We start from the raw sequence: 17,740 nt of genomic DNA on the forward strand, positions 1-17,740 counted from the left end.
TCAGTCAGGTCCTTCAGTCACGGTGTGTAGCAGCGGGAGCCAGGCGTGTTGTGTGTGTGTGTGTGTGTGTGTGTGTCTCTCGCTCTCTCCTTTCGCTCTCATTTAATTACTGTAGCATTATCAGCAGATAGGACAACGCAGCAGGAGCTGTCCCCACTCTCACATACACACACACACACACACACACACACACACACACACACACACACACACACACACACACACACACTGACCCTCAGAGTGTGTGAGATGCAAGTACTGTAGTCGAACACATGCATGCCTACACACACATGCAAAGGGCCTAACCTGACAGAGAAAAGTTCTGCATTCAGATCAACCTAGGAGCCAACTTCCATACACATGTCCCTGATGTATCCCCTTTGAAGTGAAATGGCTAACAGTGTAACAATGGCTAACAGTGTAACAATGGCTAACAGTGTAACAATGGCTAACAGTGTAACAATGGCTAACAGTGTAACAATCAGTCAATCAAATGTATTTATAAAGCCCTTTTTACATCAGCTGATGTCACAAAGTGCTTATACAGAAACCCAGCCAAAACTACAAACAGCAAGCAATGCAGATGTAGAAGCACGTGGCTAGGAAAAGTTACAACGGCTGGCGGTGTTACAACGGCTGGCGGTGTTACAACGGCTGGCGGTGTTACAACGGCTGGCGGTGTTACAAGCTCATCGGAGTCCTTAATTCACCATAGCAGAGCTAGCCGTCTATCATGTCTCCGCGGTGCCTCCCGCTGTCCCTAGGATGTTAGAGGGATGGACTCAACAGGCCGCCATCCCCGTTTCCCCATGTTTGCCAGTCTCAGGGTTTTATATGGTGGCGCTCCCTCTAGTCATTCCTTTAGTAACAAGCCGCTGGGCCGTCCAACGCAGCGGGGTCTTCACCTCGCCTCCCTGCCAGGGAACAGATAACCATTAACAAAGTTATTTTGTTTTGCTCATTAAAAGTGGTGGAGAGGGCTTTTTAATTGGACACACCGGTTCTGTTCCTTACTCTTCTCTGTATCACCCGAGTGCATTAGCCATAATGACTTCATTTGTCTATGACACCCCCACCGGCCTTATTTACCACCAGACAAGTAAAGCTCTCCCAGGGATGTAAATAGAAATCAAAAGGATGAGGGTGCTCTGTGAACAGTCCAGGAAGTCTGTTTTGCAGACCAAAAATGACCGATTTATAGCTTAGAAACCACGAGAAGCAGGCTATTCTAAAATAGACTGCTTATTTCTGTTTAGTGTTACACCAATCAAGCCCAATTGGTTCTGAACCATAATAGAGGTATTTTTCTCCCAAAATAGTAGATTTTGGAGTTGGTGACGTGTTACACCCAAATCAACCCGAGGGTGGTCAGGTCCTATCGTTCCTACTGATTGAGGGGCTCTGCTGCCCTCTAAATCAGTTAGGAGGACAGCAGGAAATCACAATTTGAGCCCCACTCGTTAATCACACACAACAGCCTCACAAATTACACTGTATGCTACTCTGTCTTCCACTCTGTCTCCATGCACAGGCTGTAGGCGTGTGTCTGCTTTTTTTCTGTCTTTCTGTGTGTGTGTGTGTGTGTGTGTGTGTGTGTGTGTGTGTGTGTGTGTGTGTGTGTGTGTGTGTGTGTGTGTGTGTGTGTGTGTGTGTGTGTGTGTGTGTGTGCACCCGCTGGCCCTGCAATCACTGGCCGTTTGTGCTTCCTGATGGATTAGGGTTCTGATTAGTGGCAGCGCTACGACTTATCCTGTTGTTGTTGTTGTTGTTGTTGTTATTATTATTAGTCACTTAGTATTCAACACAGAGACCAACACCACATTCTAGCAACCGCTGTTACACACACACACAGACAAACACACTGGTTAAATCCTAGTCTTAATGTCAGTGACATTGAGGAAACTGCCACTGATGGTTCCCTGACTGGATAGTCTGCACTAACGTTGGTTAAATCTCAAACACACTGGTTAAGTTCTAGTCATGCCATTCACATAGAACTCTTAGCCGGTCTGACAACTCGGTTACTTTTTAATTGGAAGATTTGCTAGTGAAGTGAGAGATTATTGGTGAGTGGTGATTGGATGGGGCGTCAGTAAATGGAGAGGTGATTGGACGGGGCCTCAGTAAATGGAGAGGTGGTTGGACGGGGCCTCAGTAAATGGAGAGGTGGTTGGACGGGGCGTCAGTAAATGGAGAGGTGGTTGGACGGGGCCTCAGTAAATGGAGAGGTGGTTGGACGGGGCCTCAGTAAATGGAGAGGTGGTTGGACGGGGCCTCAGTAAATGGAGAGGTGGTTGGACGGGGCCTCGGTAAATGGAGAGGTGGTTGGACGGGGCCTCGGTAAATGGAGAGGTGGTTGGACGGGGCCTCAGTAAATGGAGAGGTGGTTGGACGGGCCCTCAGTAAATGGAGAGGTGGTTGGATGTGTCTAGTATGAGAAACCCACGCCTCACCTGTCCTCAACTGGCAGCTTCATTAAATAGTACCCGCAAAACACCAGTCTCAACGTCAAAAGTGAAGAGGATACTCCGGGATGCTGGCATTCTAGGCAGAGTTTCAAAGAAAGAGACATATCTCTGACTGGCCAATAAAAATAAAAGATTAAGATGGGCAAAAGAACGGACACTGGACAGAGGAAGATTGGAAAAAAGTGTTATGGACAGGAGAATCTAAGTTTGAGGTGTTCTGATCGCAAAGAAGAACATTCGTGGGACGCAGCAAAAGTGAAAAGATGCGGGAGGAGTGCTTGACACCATCTGTCAAGCATGGTGGAGGCAATGTGATGGTCTGGGGTTGCTTTGGTGGTGGTAAAGTGGGAGATTTGTACAGGGTAAAAGGGATCTTGGAAGTAGTAAGGCTATCACTCCATTTTGCAACTCCATGCCATACCCTGTGGATGGCGCTTAATTGGAGCCAATTTCCTCCTACAACAGGACAATTACCTAAAGCACAGCTCCAAACTATGCAATTACTATTTAGGGAAGAAGCAGTCAGCTGGTATTCTGTCTATAATTGGGTGGCCAGCACAGTCACCGGATCTCAACCCTATTGAGCTGTTGTAGGAGCAGGTTGACCATATGGGGCGGCAGGTAGCCTTGTGGTTAGAGTGTTGGGCAAGTAACCGAAAGGTTGCAAGATCGAATCCCTGAGCTGACGAGGTAAAAATCGGTCGTTCTGCCACTGAACAAGGCAATTAATCCACTGTTCCTAGGCCTTCATTGTAAATAAGAATTTGTTCTTAACTGACTTGCCTTGTTAAATAAAAAATATGGTACCTAGGTGCTTATCAACCTTGTGGGAGGTGGTTCAGGAAGCATGGGGTGAAATCTCTTCAGATTACCTCAACAAATTGACAACTAGAATGCCAAAGGTCTGCAAGGCTGTAATTGCTGCAAATGTAGGTTTCTTTGATGAAAGCAAAGTTTGAAGGACACAATTATTATTTCAATTAAAAATCATTATTTATAACCTTATCAACGTCTTGACTATTTTTCCTTTTAATTTTGCAACTCATTTCATGTATGTTTTCATGGAAAACAAGGACATTTCTAAGTGACCCCAAACTTTTGAACGGTAGTGTATATTTTAGGAAAATATTTGTTTTATGATAAGAATAAAACATTTATTTTAATTATTTTACTTTAATTAAAGGTTACATTTTTGTGAATATTTTGAATAAAAGACTTAATTTTCACAGCCGTTTTTCTCATATTTACAAAGTTTGCCAGTATAAGTGGAGGGCACTTTACACATAAAGTACCAGTCAAAAGTTTGCACTCACTTACTCATTCAAAGGTTTTTCTTTTGTTTTTACTATTGTAGAATAATAATGAAAACATCAAAACTGTGAAATAACACATATTGGGAATTATGTAGTAACCAAAAAAAATGGTTTAACAAATCAAAATATATTTTAGATTCTTCAAAGTAGCCACCCTTTGCCTTGATGACAGCTTTACGCACTCTTGGAATTCTCTCAACCAGCTTCACCTGGAATGATTTTCTAACAGTTTTGAAGGACTTCCCACATATGCTGAGCACTTGTTGGCTGCTTTTCCTTCACTCTGCGGTCCAACTCATCCCAAACAAGCTCAATTGGGTTGAGGTTGGGTGATCTGATGCAGCAGTCCATCACTCTCCTTCTTGGGAAAATAGCCCTTACACAGCCTGGAGGTGTGGTTTGGGTCATTGTCCTGTTGAAAAATAAATGATAGTCCCACTAAGTGCAAACCAGATGGGATGGCATATGGCTGAAGAATGCTGTGGTAGCCATGCTGGTTAAGTGTGCCTTTTAAATTCTAAATAAATCACTGACAGTGTCACCAGCAAAGCACCCCCACACCATCTCCATGCTTCATGGTGGGAACCCCACATGCAGAGATCATCCGTTCACCTACTCTGCGTCTCACAAAGACACAGCGGTTTCCACCAGTCTAATATCCATTGCTTGTGTTTCTTGGCCCAATCATGTCACTTCTTCTTATTGGTTTCCTTTAGTAATGGTTTCTTTGCCGAAATTCGACCATATAGGTCTCCTCTGAACAGGTGATGTTGAGATGTCTGTTGCTTGAACTCTGAAGCAATTATCTGGGCTGCAGTTTCTGAGGCTGGTAACTAATGAACTTCTACAGCAGAGGTAACTCTGGGTCTTCCTTTCCTATGGCGGTCCTCATGAGAGCCAGTTTCATCATAGCGCTTGATGGTTTTTGCGACTACACTTGAAGAAACTTTCAAAGTTCTTAAAATGTTCCATATTGACTGACCTTCATGTCTTAAAGTAGTGATGGACATTTCTCTTTGCTTATTTGAGCTGTTCTTGCCTTAATATGGACGTGGTCTTTTACCAAATAGGGCTATCTTCTGTATACCAACCCCACCTTGTCACAACACAACTGATTGGCTATAACGCATTAATATAGAAATTCCACAAATAAACAAGGCATACCTGTTTAATTGAAATGCATTCTAGGTGACTTCCTCATGAAGCTGCTTGTGAGAATGCCAGGAGTGTGCAAAGCTGTCGTCAAGGCAAAGGGTGGCTACTTTGAAGAATCTAAAATAAAAAATATTTGGATTTGTTTAACACTTTTTACAATGTAGAAAATAGTAAAAATAAAGAAACTTTTGACTGGTACTGTACAGACACACTCGAACACACACGTCAAACTGAACGATCACACAGCTCACTCCCTCAGCAATACAGCCAGATTAAAAAAATAAACCCCTGCACAACTACTTAATGGTGTTCCTCCCTCAATATCCCCATCCATCAAGTTTTAATGGGCTAGTGTAGTAGTGGAGGGTACATGCCTATCAGATGTGTGTCACAAATACCACCCTATTTCCTATATAGGGCGCTAAATTTCACCAGCGTGTATCAGGGGCACAATCTGTGGAATAGGGTGCCATTTGGGAAGCGTGTGTGAGGGGGAAAAGGCTTGTCTCAGCTGGAGAGTTTCCTTTTGCCAAATAAAGGCCACCTGAAAGGCCCAGGGACGATGGGAATAAACTGTTTCATGTAAGAGGCCCAATCTGATTCTGACTTGGCATTTATTTGTCTGTCTCTCATTCTCTCTCTTCCCATCTCTCTCTTTCTCACATTTTCTCTTTATATCTCTGTCTCTCCCCCTCTCTCCCTCCCTCCAGAGTGCTCAGTTCTACAAGATGACCACAGAGAACTACCACAAGGCTGCCGACGGAATCAACGCAAAGTTCAAGTAAGTTAAAATCACGTCATTGTGTTTAATTACCAGAAGTGTATCAACTTATCCTGGATAAAGGAATGTAGACACCCCCCCCATCGGCAATATCTCCATTCACTGCAGAATGAACAGGCTTTCATCTGAAATGCTTCCTCCTCAAGGCTAATGTTGGCAATGAAGAGCTCAATACCTGATGTTGGCTATGAAGGTTTTAACAGTGTATCGCTTTTCTTCCAAGGTTACTCTGTCAGTTTAAAAGTAGGCCACACTGCAAGCACATCTAACCAACTTCCAAAGGGGTCCACAGAACACCACAGAATTCTAAGAATTGTATTTGTGATGTGTCCAGAGGATGTTGGTCAACTTTGTGTCCGGTTTGGATATTCGGGTCCTGTTCATTAGAGCATAACTTAACGGAATGTTTTGCATCAGAAAACTACAATAAGCCGTTCCAATTGGATAAGTTCAAGTTGTCCCTCCCTGTTTTTTTTCTTCTCCGTACACAACCCTTCAGTGTTGTTAGTGACCATTAAAAGCTTTGTCAGTCCACTGAGAGTACTACCGTTAGCCACATGCTAACTAACCCATGTCTTTCAATCAGCTCCAGATTAGCCTACCCTATTAGCTCATGTTGATGATGTGGCTCACTGATAGTTACAGGTCAAATGGAGCCCTCTCTGGTGCACACTGATGTGTAATGGCTGCAGTGACGGCCATGGTGTGTGTCTATGTGAGCACCTACTTTATCAGACTATAACCAGCTTAGTCATTCCAACAACAAAGGTGCTTTCAGCACCCTGAGGAAGGCGCTGCGTCCTGAAATGTTGGTTGCTATACCCATTAAATGTTTGGGAGTATAATTAGTGTGCGACTTTCTTTTTATATTTTACTCTGTTAGTCAGCACCTCTACAACATATTTGGGTGTGCGTCAGCTTATGCTTTTTGCTAGCATCTAATCCTTTAAAATATTTCAACAAACATGCCTTTGTATGTGTCAGACAACTTTGTCCATCAATGCTATTAGCAATTTGCCCCCCTGTATGTTAGGTTGTCCGTGAGATTCACAGAGACCCTATTAACCATCACGTACATGTAACTAAAGAACATCTCATTTCCAGTCCATCGCTGTTCCATAACTCCTAATAAGGAACCATTAGGCTCCATAGTAATGTAACAAAGTGGATGAGGAGTCCACAGGAGGTGGGGCGAATGGGGCCCAGAGTCCATGGCTCTGTCTGGGAAGGGGGCGCTAATCGTGTTAGCCTGTCATTAGCCGGCGCTAACGCCAGGATCATTGTCTCCCTGCAAAATGCTTGAAACTGATTAGCCATCCGCTGGGGTAGCTAAGGGTAGAGCTGGGGTTGAGGCTTCCCAAATCGCATTAAGAAAATGCATTGCTGGAATATCATTAGAACGACAAAACGCGCTAACTGCTAACACATATCTAGCGCGGTCACGTGATGGTGGAGTCTCAATGGCAAGCGCCCTGATTGGTTGATTGGATTACGGGAGGTGCATTACCAGGGCTGTGATTGGATTAGAGGGGCTGGGGAGGGAGGATGTGAGTGCGTGTGTGGTTTAATGAAATGGCGGGAGGGTCTGGTGTTACAGGAGGACAGGGAGAGAGAGGACAGGGTTACTGCTAGTAGACACTAATCAGGTTTCATTGGGTGTGTTTGGTGCCATCGCGCGTGTGTGTGTGCGTGTGTGTGTGTGTGCGTGTGTGTGTGTGTGTGTGTGTGTGTGTGTGTGTGTACATGATCTGTATTAGTGTGAAAAGACCTTGTTTAGTATTGTGCAGCGCAGCGTACAGAGGTCTCTGAGTTGTCCCTATGGACGTTATTGCGATACGACAGAAAGAGTGCATGAACGAGGGAGATAAGATGGTATCTGGCGTTCAGATGTTTAGTCTCAGAGCCTTTTGATTTCCTGAAAGTTGAAACTGCCCTGGAGATAAATGGGAAAGAGTAGGAATATACATAATTGATTGAATTAACATGGGTTTGATATGATAATCGGGCTTATGAAGTTAGAAATGTCTTTCTGCCCAACGTCTTAATTTCCCCGCTGGTCCCACAGACTTTATTAATAGAATGTTTGATAACATTTGAGGCTCTGGTCAACAGTAGTTTGATATCCTGCTAATACTGTAGTAATGTATTTCCCTATAGATACTGTACTTATAGCCTAGCACTGTTGCCTCCTGCATGAAAGCGTTACGCCTCTATTGGTATCAAATTAATTGACAATAGTGCCTGAATGCTTGGATGTCACTTTTGGGGTATTTGAACCCTGCAGGAGGAGGAGTAGAAACAGTAGTAGAAACAGTAGTAGTAGTAGGAGTAGAAATAGTAGGAGGAGTAGAAACAGTAGTAGGAGGAGTAGAAACAGTAGTAGGAGGAGTAGAAACAGTAGTAGGAGGAGTAGAAACAGTAGTAGGAGGAGGAGGAGGAGAAAGAGTAGGAGGAGGAGGAGCAGAAAGAGTAGTAGGAGGAGGAGAAGTAGAAACAGTAGGAGGAGGAGTAGAAACAGTAGTAGGAGGAGGAGGAGCAGAAAGAGTAGTAGGAGGAGGAGAAGTAGAAACAGTAGGAGGAGGAGGAGTAGAAACAGTAGGAGGAGGAGGAGAAGTAGAAACAGTAGGAGGAGGAGGAGTAGAAACAGTAGGAGGAGGAGGAGTAGAAACAGTAGGAGGAGGAGTAGAAACAGTAGGAGGAGGAGTAGAAACAGTAGTAGAAGGAGGAGTAGAAACAGTAGTAGTAGGAGGAGTAGAAACAGTAGGAGGAGGAGTAGAAACAGTAGTAGGAGGAGGAGGAGCAGAAAGTAGTAGGAGGAAGAGGAGTAGAAACAGTAGGAGGAGGAGGAGTAGAAACAGTAGGAGGAGGAGGAGTAGAAACAGTAGGAGGAGGAGGAGTAGAAACAGTAGGAGGGAGGAGTGAAGAAACAGTAGGAGGAGGAGTAGAAGAAACAGTAGTAGAAGGAGGAGTAGAAACAGTAGTAGTAGGAGGAGTAGAAACAGTAGGAGGAGGAGTAGAAACAGTAGTAGGAGGAGGAGGAGCAGAAAGTAGTAGGAGGAGGAGGAGTAGAAACAGTAGGAGGAGGAGGAGTAGAAACAGTAGGAGGAGGAGGAGTAGAAACAGTAGGAGGAGGAGTAGAAACAGTAGGAGGAGGAGGAGTAGAAACAGTAGGAGGGGGAGGCGTAGAAGAAACAGTAGAAGGAGGAGGAGGAGAAACAGTAGTAGAAGGAGGAGTAGAAGAAACAGTAGGAGGAGGAGGAGTAGAAACAGTAGAAGGAGGAGTAGAAGAAACAGTAGGAGGGGGAGGAGTAGAAGAAACAGGAGGAGGAGGAGTAGAAACAGTAGGAGGAGGAGGAGGAGTAGAAACAGTAGGAGGAGGAGGAGGAGTAGAAGAAACAGTAGGAGGAGGAGGAGTAGAAACAGTAGGAGGAGGAGGAGTAGAAACAGTAGGAGGGGGAGGAGTAGAAGAAACAGTAGGAGGGGGAGGAGTAGAAGAAACAGTAGGAGGGGAGGAGTAGAAGAAACAGTAGGAGGAGGAGGAGTAGAAGAAACAGTAGGAGGAGGAGGAGTAGAAGAAACAGTAGGAGGAGGAGGAGTAGAAACAGTAGGAGGAGGAGGAGTAGAAACAGTAGGAGGAGGAGGAGTAGAAACAGTAGGAGGAGGAGTAGAAACAGTAGGAGGGGGAGGAGTAGAAGAAACAGTAGGAGGGGGAGGAGTAGAAGAAACAGTAGGAGGGGGAGGAGTAGAAGAAACAGTAGGAGGAGGAGGAGGAGTAGAAACAGTAGGAGGAGGAGGAGTAGTAGAAACAGTAGGAGGAGGAGGAGTAGAAACAGTAGGAGGAGGAGGAGTAGAAGAAACAGTAGGAGGAGGAGGAGTAGAAGAAACAGTAGGAGGAGGAGGAGGAGGAGTAGAAACAGTAGGAGGAGGAGGAGGAGTAGAAACAGTAGGAGGAGGAGGAGGAGTAGAAACAGTAGGAGGAGGAGTAGAAACAGTAGGAGGAGGAGTAGAAACAGGAGGAGGAGGAGTAGAAACAGTAGAAACAGTAGTAGGAGGAGTAGTAGGAGGAGGAGGAGGAGTAGAAACAGTAGGAGGAGGAGTAGAAACAGTAGAAACAGTAGTAGGAGGAGTAGAAACAGTAGGAGGAGGAGTAGAAACAGTAGGAGGAGGAGTAGAAACAGTAGGAGGAGGAGTAGAAACAGTAGGAGGAGGAGGAGGAGGAGTAGAACCAGTAGGAGGAGGAGGAGTAGAACCAGTAGGAGGAGGAGGAGTACAAACAGTAGGAGGAGGAGGAGTAGAAACAGTAGGAGGAGGAGGAGTAGAAACAGTAGGAGGAGGAGGAGTAGAAACAGTAGGAGGAGGAGGAGTAGAAACAGTAGGAGGAGGAGGAGTAGAAACAGTAGGAGGAGGAGGAGTAGAAACAGTAGGAGGAGGAGTAGAAACAGTAGGAGGAGGAGGAGTAGAAACAGTAGTTGTAGGAGTAGAAACAGGAGGAGGAGTAGAAACAGTAGGAGGGGGAGGAGTAGAAGAAACAGTAGGAGGAGTAGGAGAAGAAGAAAAAGTAGAAACAGTAGTAGGAGGAGGAGGAGCAGAAAGTAACAGTAGTAGGAGGAGGAGGAGTAGAAACAGTAGTTGGAAGAGTAGAAACAGTAGGAGGAGGAGGAGTAGAAACAGTAGGAGGAGGAGGAGTAGAAACAGTAGGAGGAGGAGGAGTAGAAACAGTAGGAGGAGGAGGAGTAGAAACAGTAGGAGGAGGAGGAGTAGAAACAGTAGGAGGAGGAGGAGTAGAAACAGTAGGAGGAGGAGGAGTAGAAGAAACAGTAGGAGGAGCAGGAGTAGAAACAGTAGGAGGAAGAGCAGGAGTAGAAACAGTAGGAGGAGGAGGAGGAGTAGAAGAAACAGTAGGAGGAGGAGGAGTAGAAACAGTAGGAGGAGGAGGAGTAGAAACAGGAGGAGGAGGAGTAGAAACAGTAGGAGGGGGAGGAGTAGAAGAAACAGTAGGAGGGGGAGGAGTAGAAGAAACAGTAGGAGGAGGAGGAGTAGAAACAGTAGGAGGAGGAGGAGGAGTAGAAACAGTAGGAGGAGGAGGAGTAGAAACAGTAGGAGGAGGAGGAGTAGAAACAGGAGGAGGAGGAGGAGTAGAAACAGTAGGAGGGGGAGGAGTAGAAGAAACAGTAGGAGGAGGAGGAGTAGAAACAGTAGTAGGAGGAGTAGAAACAGTAGGAGGAGGAGTAGAAACAGTAGTAGGAGGAGTAGAAACAGTAGTAGGAGGAGTAGAAACAGTAGGAGGAGGAGTAGAAACAGTAGGAGGAGGAGTAGAAACAGTAGGAGGAGGAGGAGTAGAAACAGTAGGAGGAGGAGGAGTAGAAACAGTAGGAGGAGGAGGAGTAGAAACAGTAGGAGGAGGAGGAGTAGAAACAGTAGGAGGAGGAGGAGTAGAAACAGTAGGAGGAGGAGGAGTAGAAACAGTAGTTGTAGGAGTAGAAACAGGAGGAGAAGTAGAAACAGTAGGAGGGGGAGGAGTAGAAGAAACAGTGGGAGGAGTAGGAGTAGAAGAAAAAGTAGAAACAGTAGTAGGAGGAGGAGGAGCAGAAAGTAACAGTAGTAGGAGGAGGAGGAGTAGAAACAGTAGGAGGAGGAGGAGTAGAAACAGTAGTTGGAAGAGTAGAAACAGTAGGAGGAGGAGTAGAAACAGTAGGAGGAGGAGGAGTAGAAACAGTAGGAGGAGGAGGAGTAGAAACAGTAGGAGGAGGAGGAGTAGAAACAGTAGGAGGGGGAGGAGTAGAAGAAACAGTAGGAGGGGGAGGAGTAGAAGAAACAGTAGGAGGAGCAGGAGTAGAAACAGTAGGAGGAGGAGGAGGAGTAGAAGAAACAGTAGGAGGAGGAGGAGTAGAAACAGTAGGAGGAGGAGGAGTAGAAACAGTAGGAGGAGGAGGAGTAGAAACAGTAGTTGGAAGAGTAGAAACAGTAGGAGGAGGAGTAGAAGAAACAGTAGGAGGAGGAGGAGTAGAAACAGTAGGAGGAGGAGGAGTAGAAACAGTAGGAGGAGGAGGAGTAGAAACAGTAGGAGGGGGAGGAGTAGAAGAAACAGTAGGAGGGGGAGGAGTAGAAGAAACAGTAGGAGGAGCAGGAGTAGAAACAGTAGGAGGAGGAGGAGGAGTAGAAGAAACAGTAGGAGGAGGAGGAGTAGAAACAGTAGGAGGAGGAGGAGTAGAAACAGTAGGAGGAGGAGGAGTAGAAACAGTAGGAGGAGGAGGAGGAGTAGAAGAAACAGTAGGAGGAGGAGGAGGAGTAGAAACAGTAGGAGGAGGAGGAGGAGTAGAAACAGGAGGAGGAGGAGGAGTAGAAACAGTAGGAGGGGGAGGAGTAGAAGAAACAGTAGGAGGTGGAGGAGTAGAAGAAACAGTAGGAGGAGGAGGAGGAGTAGAAACAGTAGGAGGAGGAGGAGTAGAAACAGTAGGAGGAGGAGGAGTAGAAGAAACAGTAGGAGGAGGAGGAGTAGAAGAAACAGTAGGAGGAGGAGGAGTAGAAACAGTAGGAGGAGGAGGAGTAGAAGAAACAGTAGGAGGAGGAGGAGTAGAAACAGTAGGAGGAGGAGGAGGAGTAGAAACAGTAGGAGGAGGAGTAGAAACAGTAGGAGGAGGAGGAGGAGGAGTAGAAACAGTAGGAGGAGGAGTAGAAACAGTAGGAGGAGGAGTAGAAACAGTAGGAGGAGGAGGAGTAGAAACAGTAGGAGGAGGAGTAGAAAGTAGTAGGAGGAGTAGAAAGGAGGAGGAGTAGAAACAGTAGGAGGAGGAGTAGAAACAGTAGGAGGAGGAGGAGGAGTAGAACCAGTAGGAGGAGGAGGAGGAGTAGAACCAGTAGTTGTAGGAGTAGAAACAGGAGGAGGAGTAGAAACAGTAGGAGGGGGAGGAGTAGAAGAAACAGTAGGAGGAGGAGGAGTAGAAGAAAAAGTAGGAGGAGGAGGAGTAGAAGAAAAAGTAGGAGGAGGAGGAGTAGAAGAAAAAGTAGGAGGAGGAGGAGGAGTAGAAGAAACAGTAGGAGGAGGAGGAGTAGAAACAGTAGTAGAAGGACGAGTAGAAACAGTAGTAGGAGGACGAGTAGAAACAGTAGGAGGAGGAGGAGGAGTAGAAACAGTAGGAGGAGGAGGAGGAGGAGTAGAAACAGGAGGAGGAGTAGAAACAGTGGAGGAGGAGGAGGAGGAGTAGAAACAGGAGGAGGAGGAGGAGGAGGAATAGAAACAGTAGGAGGAGGAGGAGGAGGAATAGAAACAGTAGGAGGAGGAGTAGAAACAGGAGGAGGAGGAGGAGTAGAAACAGGAGGAGGAGGAGTAGAAACAGGAGGAGGAGGAGTAGAAACAGGAGAAGGAAGAGGAGTAGAAACAGTAGGAGAAGGAAGAGGAGTAGAAACAGTAGTAGTAGGAGGAGTAGAAACAGTAGTAGGAGGAGGAGGATTAGAAACAGTAGTAGGAGGAGGAGGATTAGAAACAGTAGGAGGAGGAGGATTAGAAACAGTAGGAGGAGGAGGATTAGAAACAGGAGGAGGAGGAGTAGAAACAGTAGGAGGAGGAGTAGAAACAGTAGTAGTAGGAGGAGTAGAAACAGTAGGAGGAGTAGAAACAGTAGTAGGAGGAGGAGTAGAAACAGCAGGAGGAGGAGGGGGAGTAGAAACAGTAGTAGTAGGAGGAGTAGAAACAGTAGTAGGAGGAGGAGTAGAAACAGTAGGAGGAGGAGGAGTAGAAACGGTAGGAGGAGGAGGAGTAGAAACAGTAGGAGGAGGAGTAGAAACAGCAGGAGGAGGAGTAGAAACAGTAGGAGGAGGAGGGGGAGTAGAAACAGTAGTAGTAGGAGTAGAAACAGTAGTAGGAGGAGTAGAAATAGTAGGAGGAGTAGAAACAGTAGTAGGAGGAGTAGAAACAGTAGTAGAAACAGTAGTAGTAGGAGTAGAAACAGTAGTAGGAGTAGAAACAGTAGTAGGAGTAGAAACAGTAGGAGGAGGAGTAGAAACAGTAGAAGGAGGAGTAGAAACAGTAGTAGGAGGAGGAGGAGGAGAAACAGTAGTAGGAGGAGTAGAAACAGTAGGAAGAGGAGGAGGAGGAGTAGAAACAGTAGGAGGAGGAGGAGCAGAAACAGTAGGAGGAGGAGGAGTAGAAACAGTAGGAGGAGGAGGAGTAGAAACAGTAGGAGGAGGAGGAGTAGAAACAGTAGAAGGAGTAGAAACAGTAGTAGTAGGAGGAGGAGGAGGAGTAGAAACAGTAGGAGGAGGAGGAGGAGAAACAGCAGTAGGAGGAGGGGGATTAGAAACAGTAGTAGGAGGAGGAGGATTAGAAACAGTAGTAGGAGGAGGAGGATTAGAAACAGTAGTAGGAGGAGGAGGATTAGAAACAGTAGGAGGAGGAGGATTACAAACAGTAGGAGGAGGAGGAGTAGAAACAGTAGGAGGAGGAGTAGAAACAGTAGGAGGAGGATTAGAAACAGTAGTAGGAGGAGGAGGAGGCGAAACAGTAGTAGGAGGAGTAGAAACAGTAGTAGGAGGAGGAGGAGGAGGAGCAGAAACAGTAGGAGGAGTAGAAAAGTAGGAGGAGGAGGAGGAGAAACAGTAGGAGGAGGAGGAGGAGAAACAGTAGGAGGAGGAGGATTAGAAACAATAGGAGGAGGAGGAGTAGAAACAGTAGTAGGAGGAGGAAGGATTAGAAACAGTAGGAGGAGGAGGATTACAAACAGTAGGAGGAGGAGGAGTAGAAACAGTAGGAGGAGGAGTAGAAACAGTAGGAGGAGGAGTAGAAACAGTAGGAGGAGGAGTAGAAACAGTAGGAGGAGGAGGAGTAGAAACAGTAGGAGGAGGAGGAGTAGAAACAGTAGGAGGAGGAGTAGAAACAGTAGAAGGAGGAGTAGAAACAGTAGTAGGAGGAGGAGGAGGAGAAACGTAGTAGGAGGAGTAGAAACAGTGGAGGAGAGGAGGAGTAGAAACAGTAGGAGGAGGAGGAGCAGAAACAGTAGGAGGAGGAGGAGAAACAGTAGGAGGAGGAGGAGGAGTAGAAACAGTGGAGGAGGAGGAGTAGAAACAGTAGGAGGAGGAGTAGAAACAGTAGTAGTAGGAGGAGGAAAAACAGTAGGAGGAGGAGTAGAAACAGTAGGAGGAGGAGGAGTAGAAACAGGAGTAGGAGGAGTGAAACAGTAGGAGGAGGAGGAGTAGAAACCGTAGTAGGAGGAGGAGGAGTAGAAACAGTAGTAGGAGGAGGAGGATTAGAAACAGTAGTAGGAGGAGGAGGATTAGAAACAGTAGGAGGAGGAGAAACAGTGGGAGGAGGAGTAGAAACAGTAGGAGGAGGAGTAGAAACAGTAGGAGGAGGATTAGAAACAGTAGGAGGAGGAGGAGGAGAAACAGTAGTAGGAGGGTAGAAACAGTAGTAGGAGGAGGAGGAGGAGGAGCAGAAACAGTAGGAGGAGGGAGAAACAGTAGTAGGGAGGAGGAGGAGGAGAAACAGTGGAGGAGTAGAAACAGTAGGAGGAGGGGAGGAGTAGAAACTAGTAGGAGGAGGAGGATTAGAAACAGTAGTAGGAGGAGGAGGATAGAAACAGTAGTAGGAGGAGGAGATTAGAAACAGTAGGAGGAGGAGGATTAGAAACAGTAGGAGGAGGAGGAGAAACAGTAGGAGGAGGAGGAGTAGAAACAGTAGGAGGAGGATGAAACAAGTAGAGGAGGAGGAGTAGAAACAGTGGAGGAGGAGGAGTAGAAACAGTAGTGAGGAGGAGGAGTAGAAACAGAGTAGGAGGAGGAGGAGTAGAAACAGTAGTAGGAGGAGGATAGAAACAGTAGTAGGAGGAGGAGGAGTAGAAACAGTAGGAGGAGGAGGAGTAGAAACAGTAGGAGGAGGAGTAGAAACAGTAGTAGGAGGAGGAGTAGAAACAGTAGTAGGAGGAGGAGAAACAGTAGGAGTAGAACAGTAGTAGGAGGAGGAGGTAGAAACAGTAGTAGGAGGAGGAGTAGAAACAGTAGTAGGAGGAGGAGAAGAGGGGAGGAGTAGAAACAGTAGTAGGAGGAGGAGGAGTAGAAACAGTAGTAGGAGGAGTAGAAACAGTAGTAGAAGGAGGAGGAGTAGAAACAGTAGTAGGAGGAGGAGTAGAAACAGTAGGAGGAGGAGTAGAAACGGTAGAGGGAGGAGGAGTAGAAACGGTAGAGGGAGGAGGAGTAGAAACGGTAGGACGAGGAGGAGTAGAAACAGTAGGACGAGGAGGAGTAGAAACGGTAGTAGGAGGAGGAGTAGAAACAGTAGTAGGAGGAGTAGAAACAGTAGTAGTAGGAGGAGTAGAAACAGAGGAGTAGAAACAGTAGTAGGAGGAGGAGGAGAAACAGTAGTAGGAGGAGGAGTAGAAACGGTAGGACGAGGAGGAGTAGAAACAGTAGGACGAGGAGGAGTAGAAACGGTAGTAGGAGGAGGAGTAGAAACGGTAGGAGGAGGAGGAGTAGAAACGGTAGGAGGAGGAGGAGTAGAAACAGTAGGAGGAGGAGGAGTAGAAACAGTAGGAGGAGGAGTAGAAACAGTAGGAGGAGGAGGAGAAACAGTAGGAGGGAGGAGGAGTAGAAACAGTAGTAGGAGGAAGGAGGAGAAGCAGTAGTAGTAGTAGTAGGAGGAGTAGAAACAGCAGGAGGAGGATTAGAAACAGTAGTAGGAGGAGGAGTAGAAACAGTAGTAGTAGGAGGAGGAGGAGTAGAAACAGTAGGAGGAGGAGGAGGAGTAGAAACAGTAGTAGTAGGACGAGGAGTAGAAACAGCAGTAGGAGGAGGAGGAGTAGAAACAGCAGTAGGAGGAGGAGGAGTAGAAACAGTAGTAGGAGGAGGAGGAGGAGAGAAACAGTAGTAGGAGGAGTAGAAACAGTAGTGAGGAGGAGTAGAAACAGTAGTAGGAGGAGGAGGAGTAGAAACAGTAGTAGGAGGAGGAGAAACAGTAGGAGGAGGAGGAGTAGAAACAGTAGTGTAGGAGGGTAGAAACAGTAGTGAGGAGGAGTAGAAACAGTAGTAGGAGGAGGAGGAGTAGAAACAGTAGAGAGGAGGAGGAGTGAAGAGGAGGAGGAGGAGGAGTAGAAACAGTAGTAGGAGGAGTAGAAAAGGAGGAACAGGAGGAGGAGGAGTAGAAACAGCAGTAGGAGGAGTAGAAACAGCAGTAGGAGGAGTAGAAACAGTAGTAGAAACAGTAGTAGTAGGAGTAGAAACAGTAGTAGGAGGAGTAGAAACAGTAGTAGTAGGAGTAGAAACAGTAGTAGGAGGAGTAGAAACAGGAGGAGGAGAAACAGTAGTAGGAGGAGTAGAAACAGTAGTAGGAGGAGGAGCAGAAAGAGTAGGAGGAGGAGGAGGAGTAGAAACAGTAGGAGGAGGAGGAGGAGTAGAAACAGTAGTAGGAGGAGGAGGAGTAGAAACAGGAGGAGGAGGAGTAGAAACAGGAGGAGGAGGAGTAGAAACAGGAGGAGGAGGTAGAAACAGGAGGAGGAGTAGAAACAGGAGGAGGAGGAGGAGTAGAAACAGTAGGAGGAGGAGGAGTAGAAACAGTAGGAGGAGGAGTAGAAACAGTAGGAGGAGGAGGAGTAGAAACAGTAGGAGGAGTAGAAACAGTAGGAGGAGTAGAAACAGTAGGAGGAGGAGGAGGAGTAGAAACAGGAGGAGGAGGAGGAGGAGTAGAAACAGTAGTAGTAGGAGTAGAAACAGTAGTAGTAGGAGTAGAAACAGTAGTAGTACGAGGAGTAGAAACAGTTGTAGTAGGAGGAGTAGAAACTGTAGTAGTAGGAGGAGTAGAAACTGTAGTAGTAGGAGGAGGAGGAGTAGAAACTGTAGGAGGAGGAGGATTAGAAACAGTAGGAGGAGGAGGAGTAGAAACAGTAGTAGGAGGAGTAGAAACAGTAGTAGTAGGAGGAGTAGAAACAGTAGTAGGAGGAGGAGTAGAAACAGTAGTAGGAGGAGTAGAAACGGTAGGAGGAGGAGGAGTAGAAACAGTAGGACGAGGAGGAGTAGAAACAGTAGTAGTAGTAGGA

General features: G+C 46.4%; 1 protein-coding gene across 8 annotated transcripts in view; it reads left to right on the plus strand.

The window, feature by feature from the left end:
- The window catches only part of LOC106576543 (MICOS complex subunit MIC19), a 162,107-nt gene that overhangs the window by 101,380 nt on the left and 42,987 nt on the right, over nucleotides 1-17,740 (plus strand). For 6 of the 8 annotated variants that reach the window (XM_045700062.1, XM_045700064.1, XM_045700063.1 and 3 more), the window contains one exon: nucleotides 5,647-5,717. The exons of the other annotated variants lie outside the window; for them this stretch is intronic. In XM_045700062.1, coding sequence (XP_045556018.1) covers nucleotides 5,647-5,717 — 71 coding nt within the window. The remainder of the gene's footprint in view (nucleotides 1-5,646; nucleotides 5,718-17,740) is intronic. 8 annotated transcript variants of the gene reach the window in all.

Source organism: Salmo salar, chromosome ssa17 (genome assembly GCF_905237065.1).
Source record: "Salmo salar chromosome ssa17, Ssal_v3.1, whole genome shotgun sequence".
NCBI classification, from domain to species: Eukaryota; Metazoa; Chordata; class Actinopteri; order Salmoniformes; family Salmonidae; genus Salmo; species Salmo salar.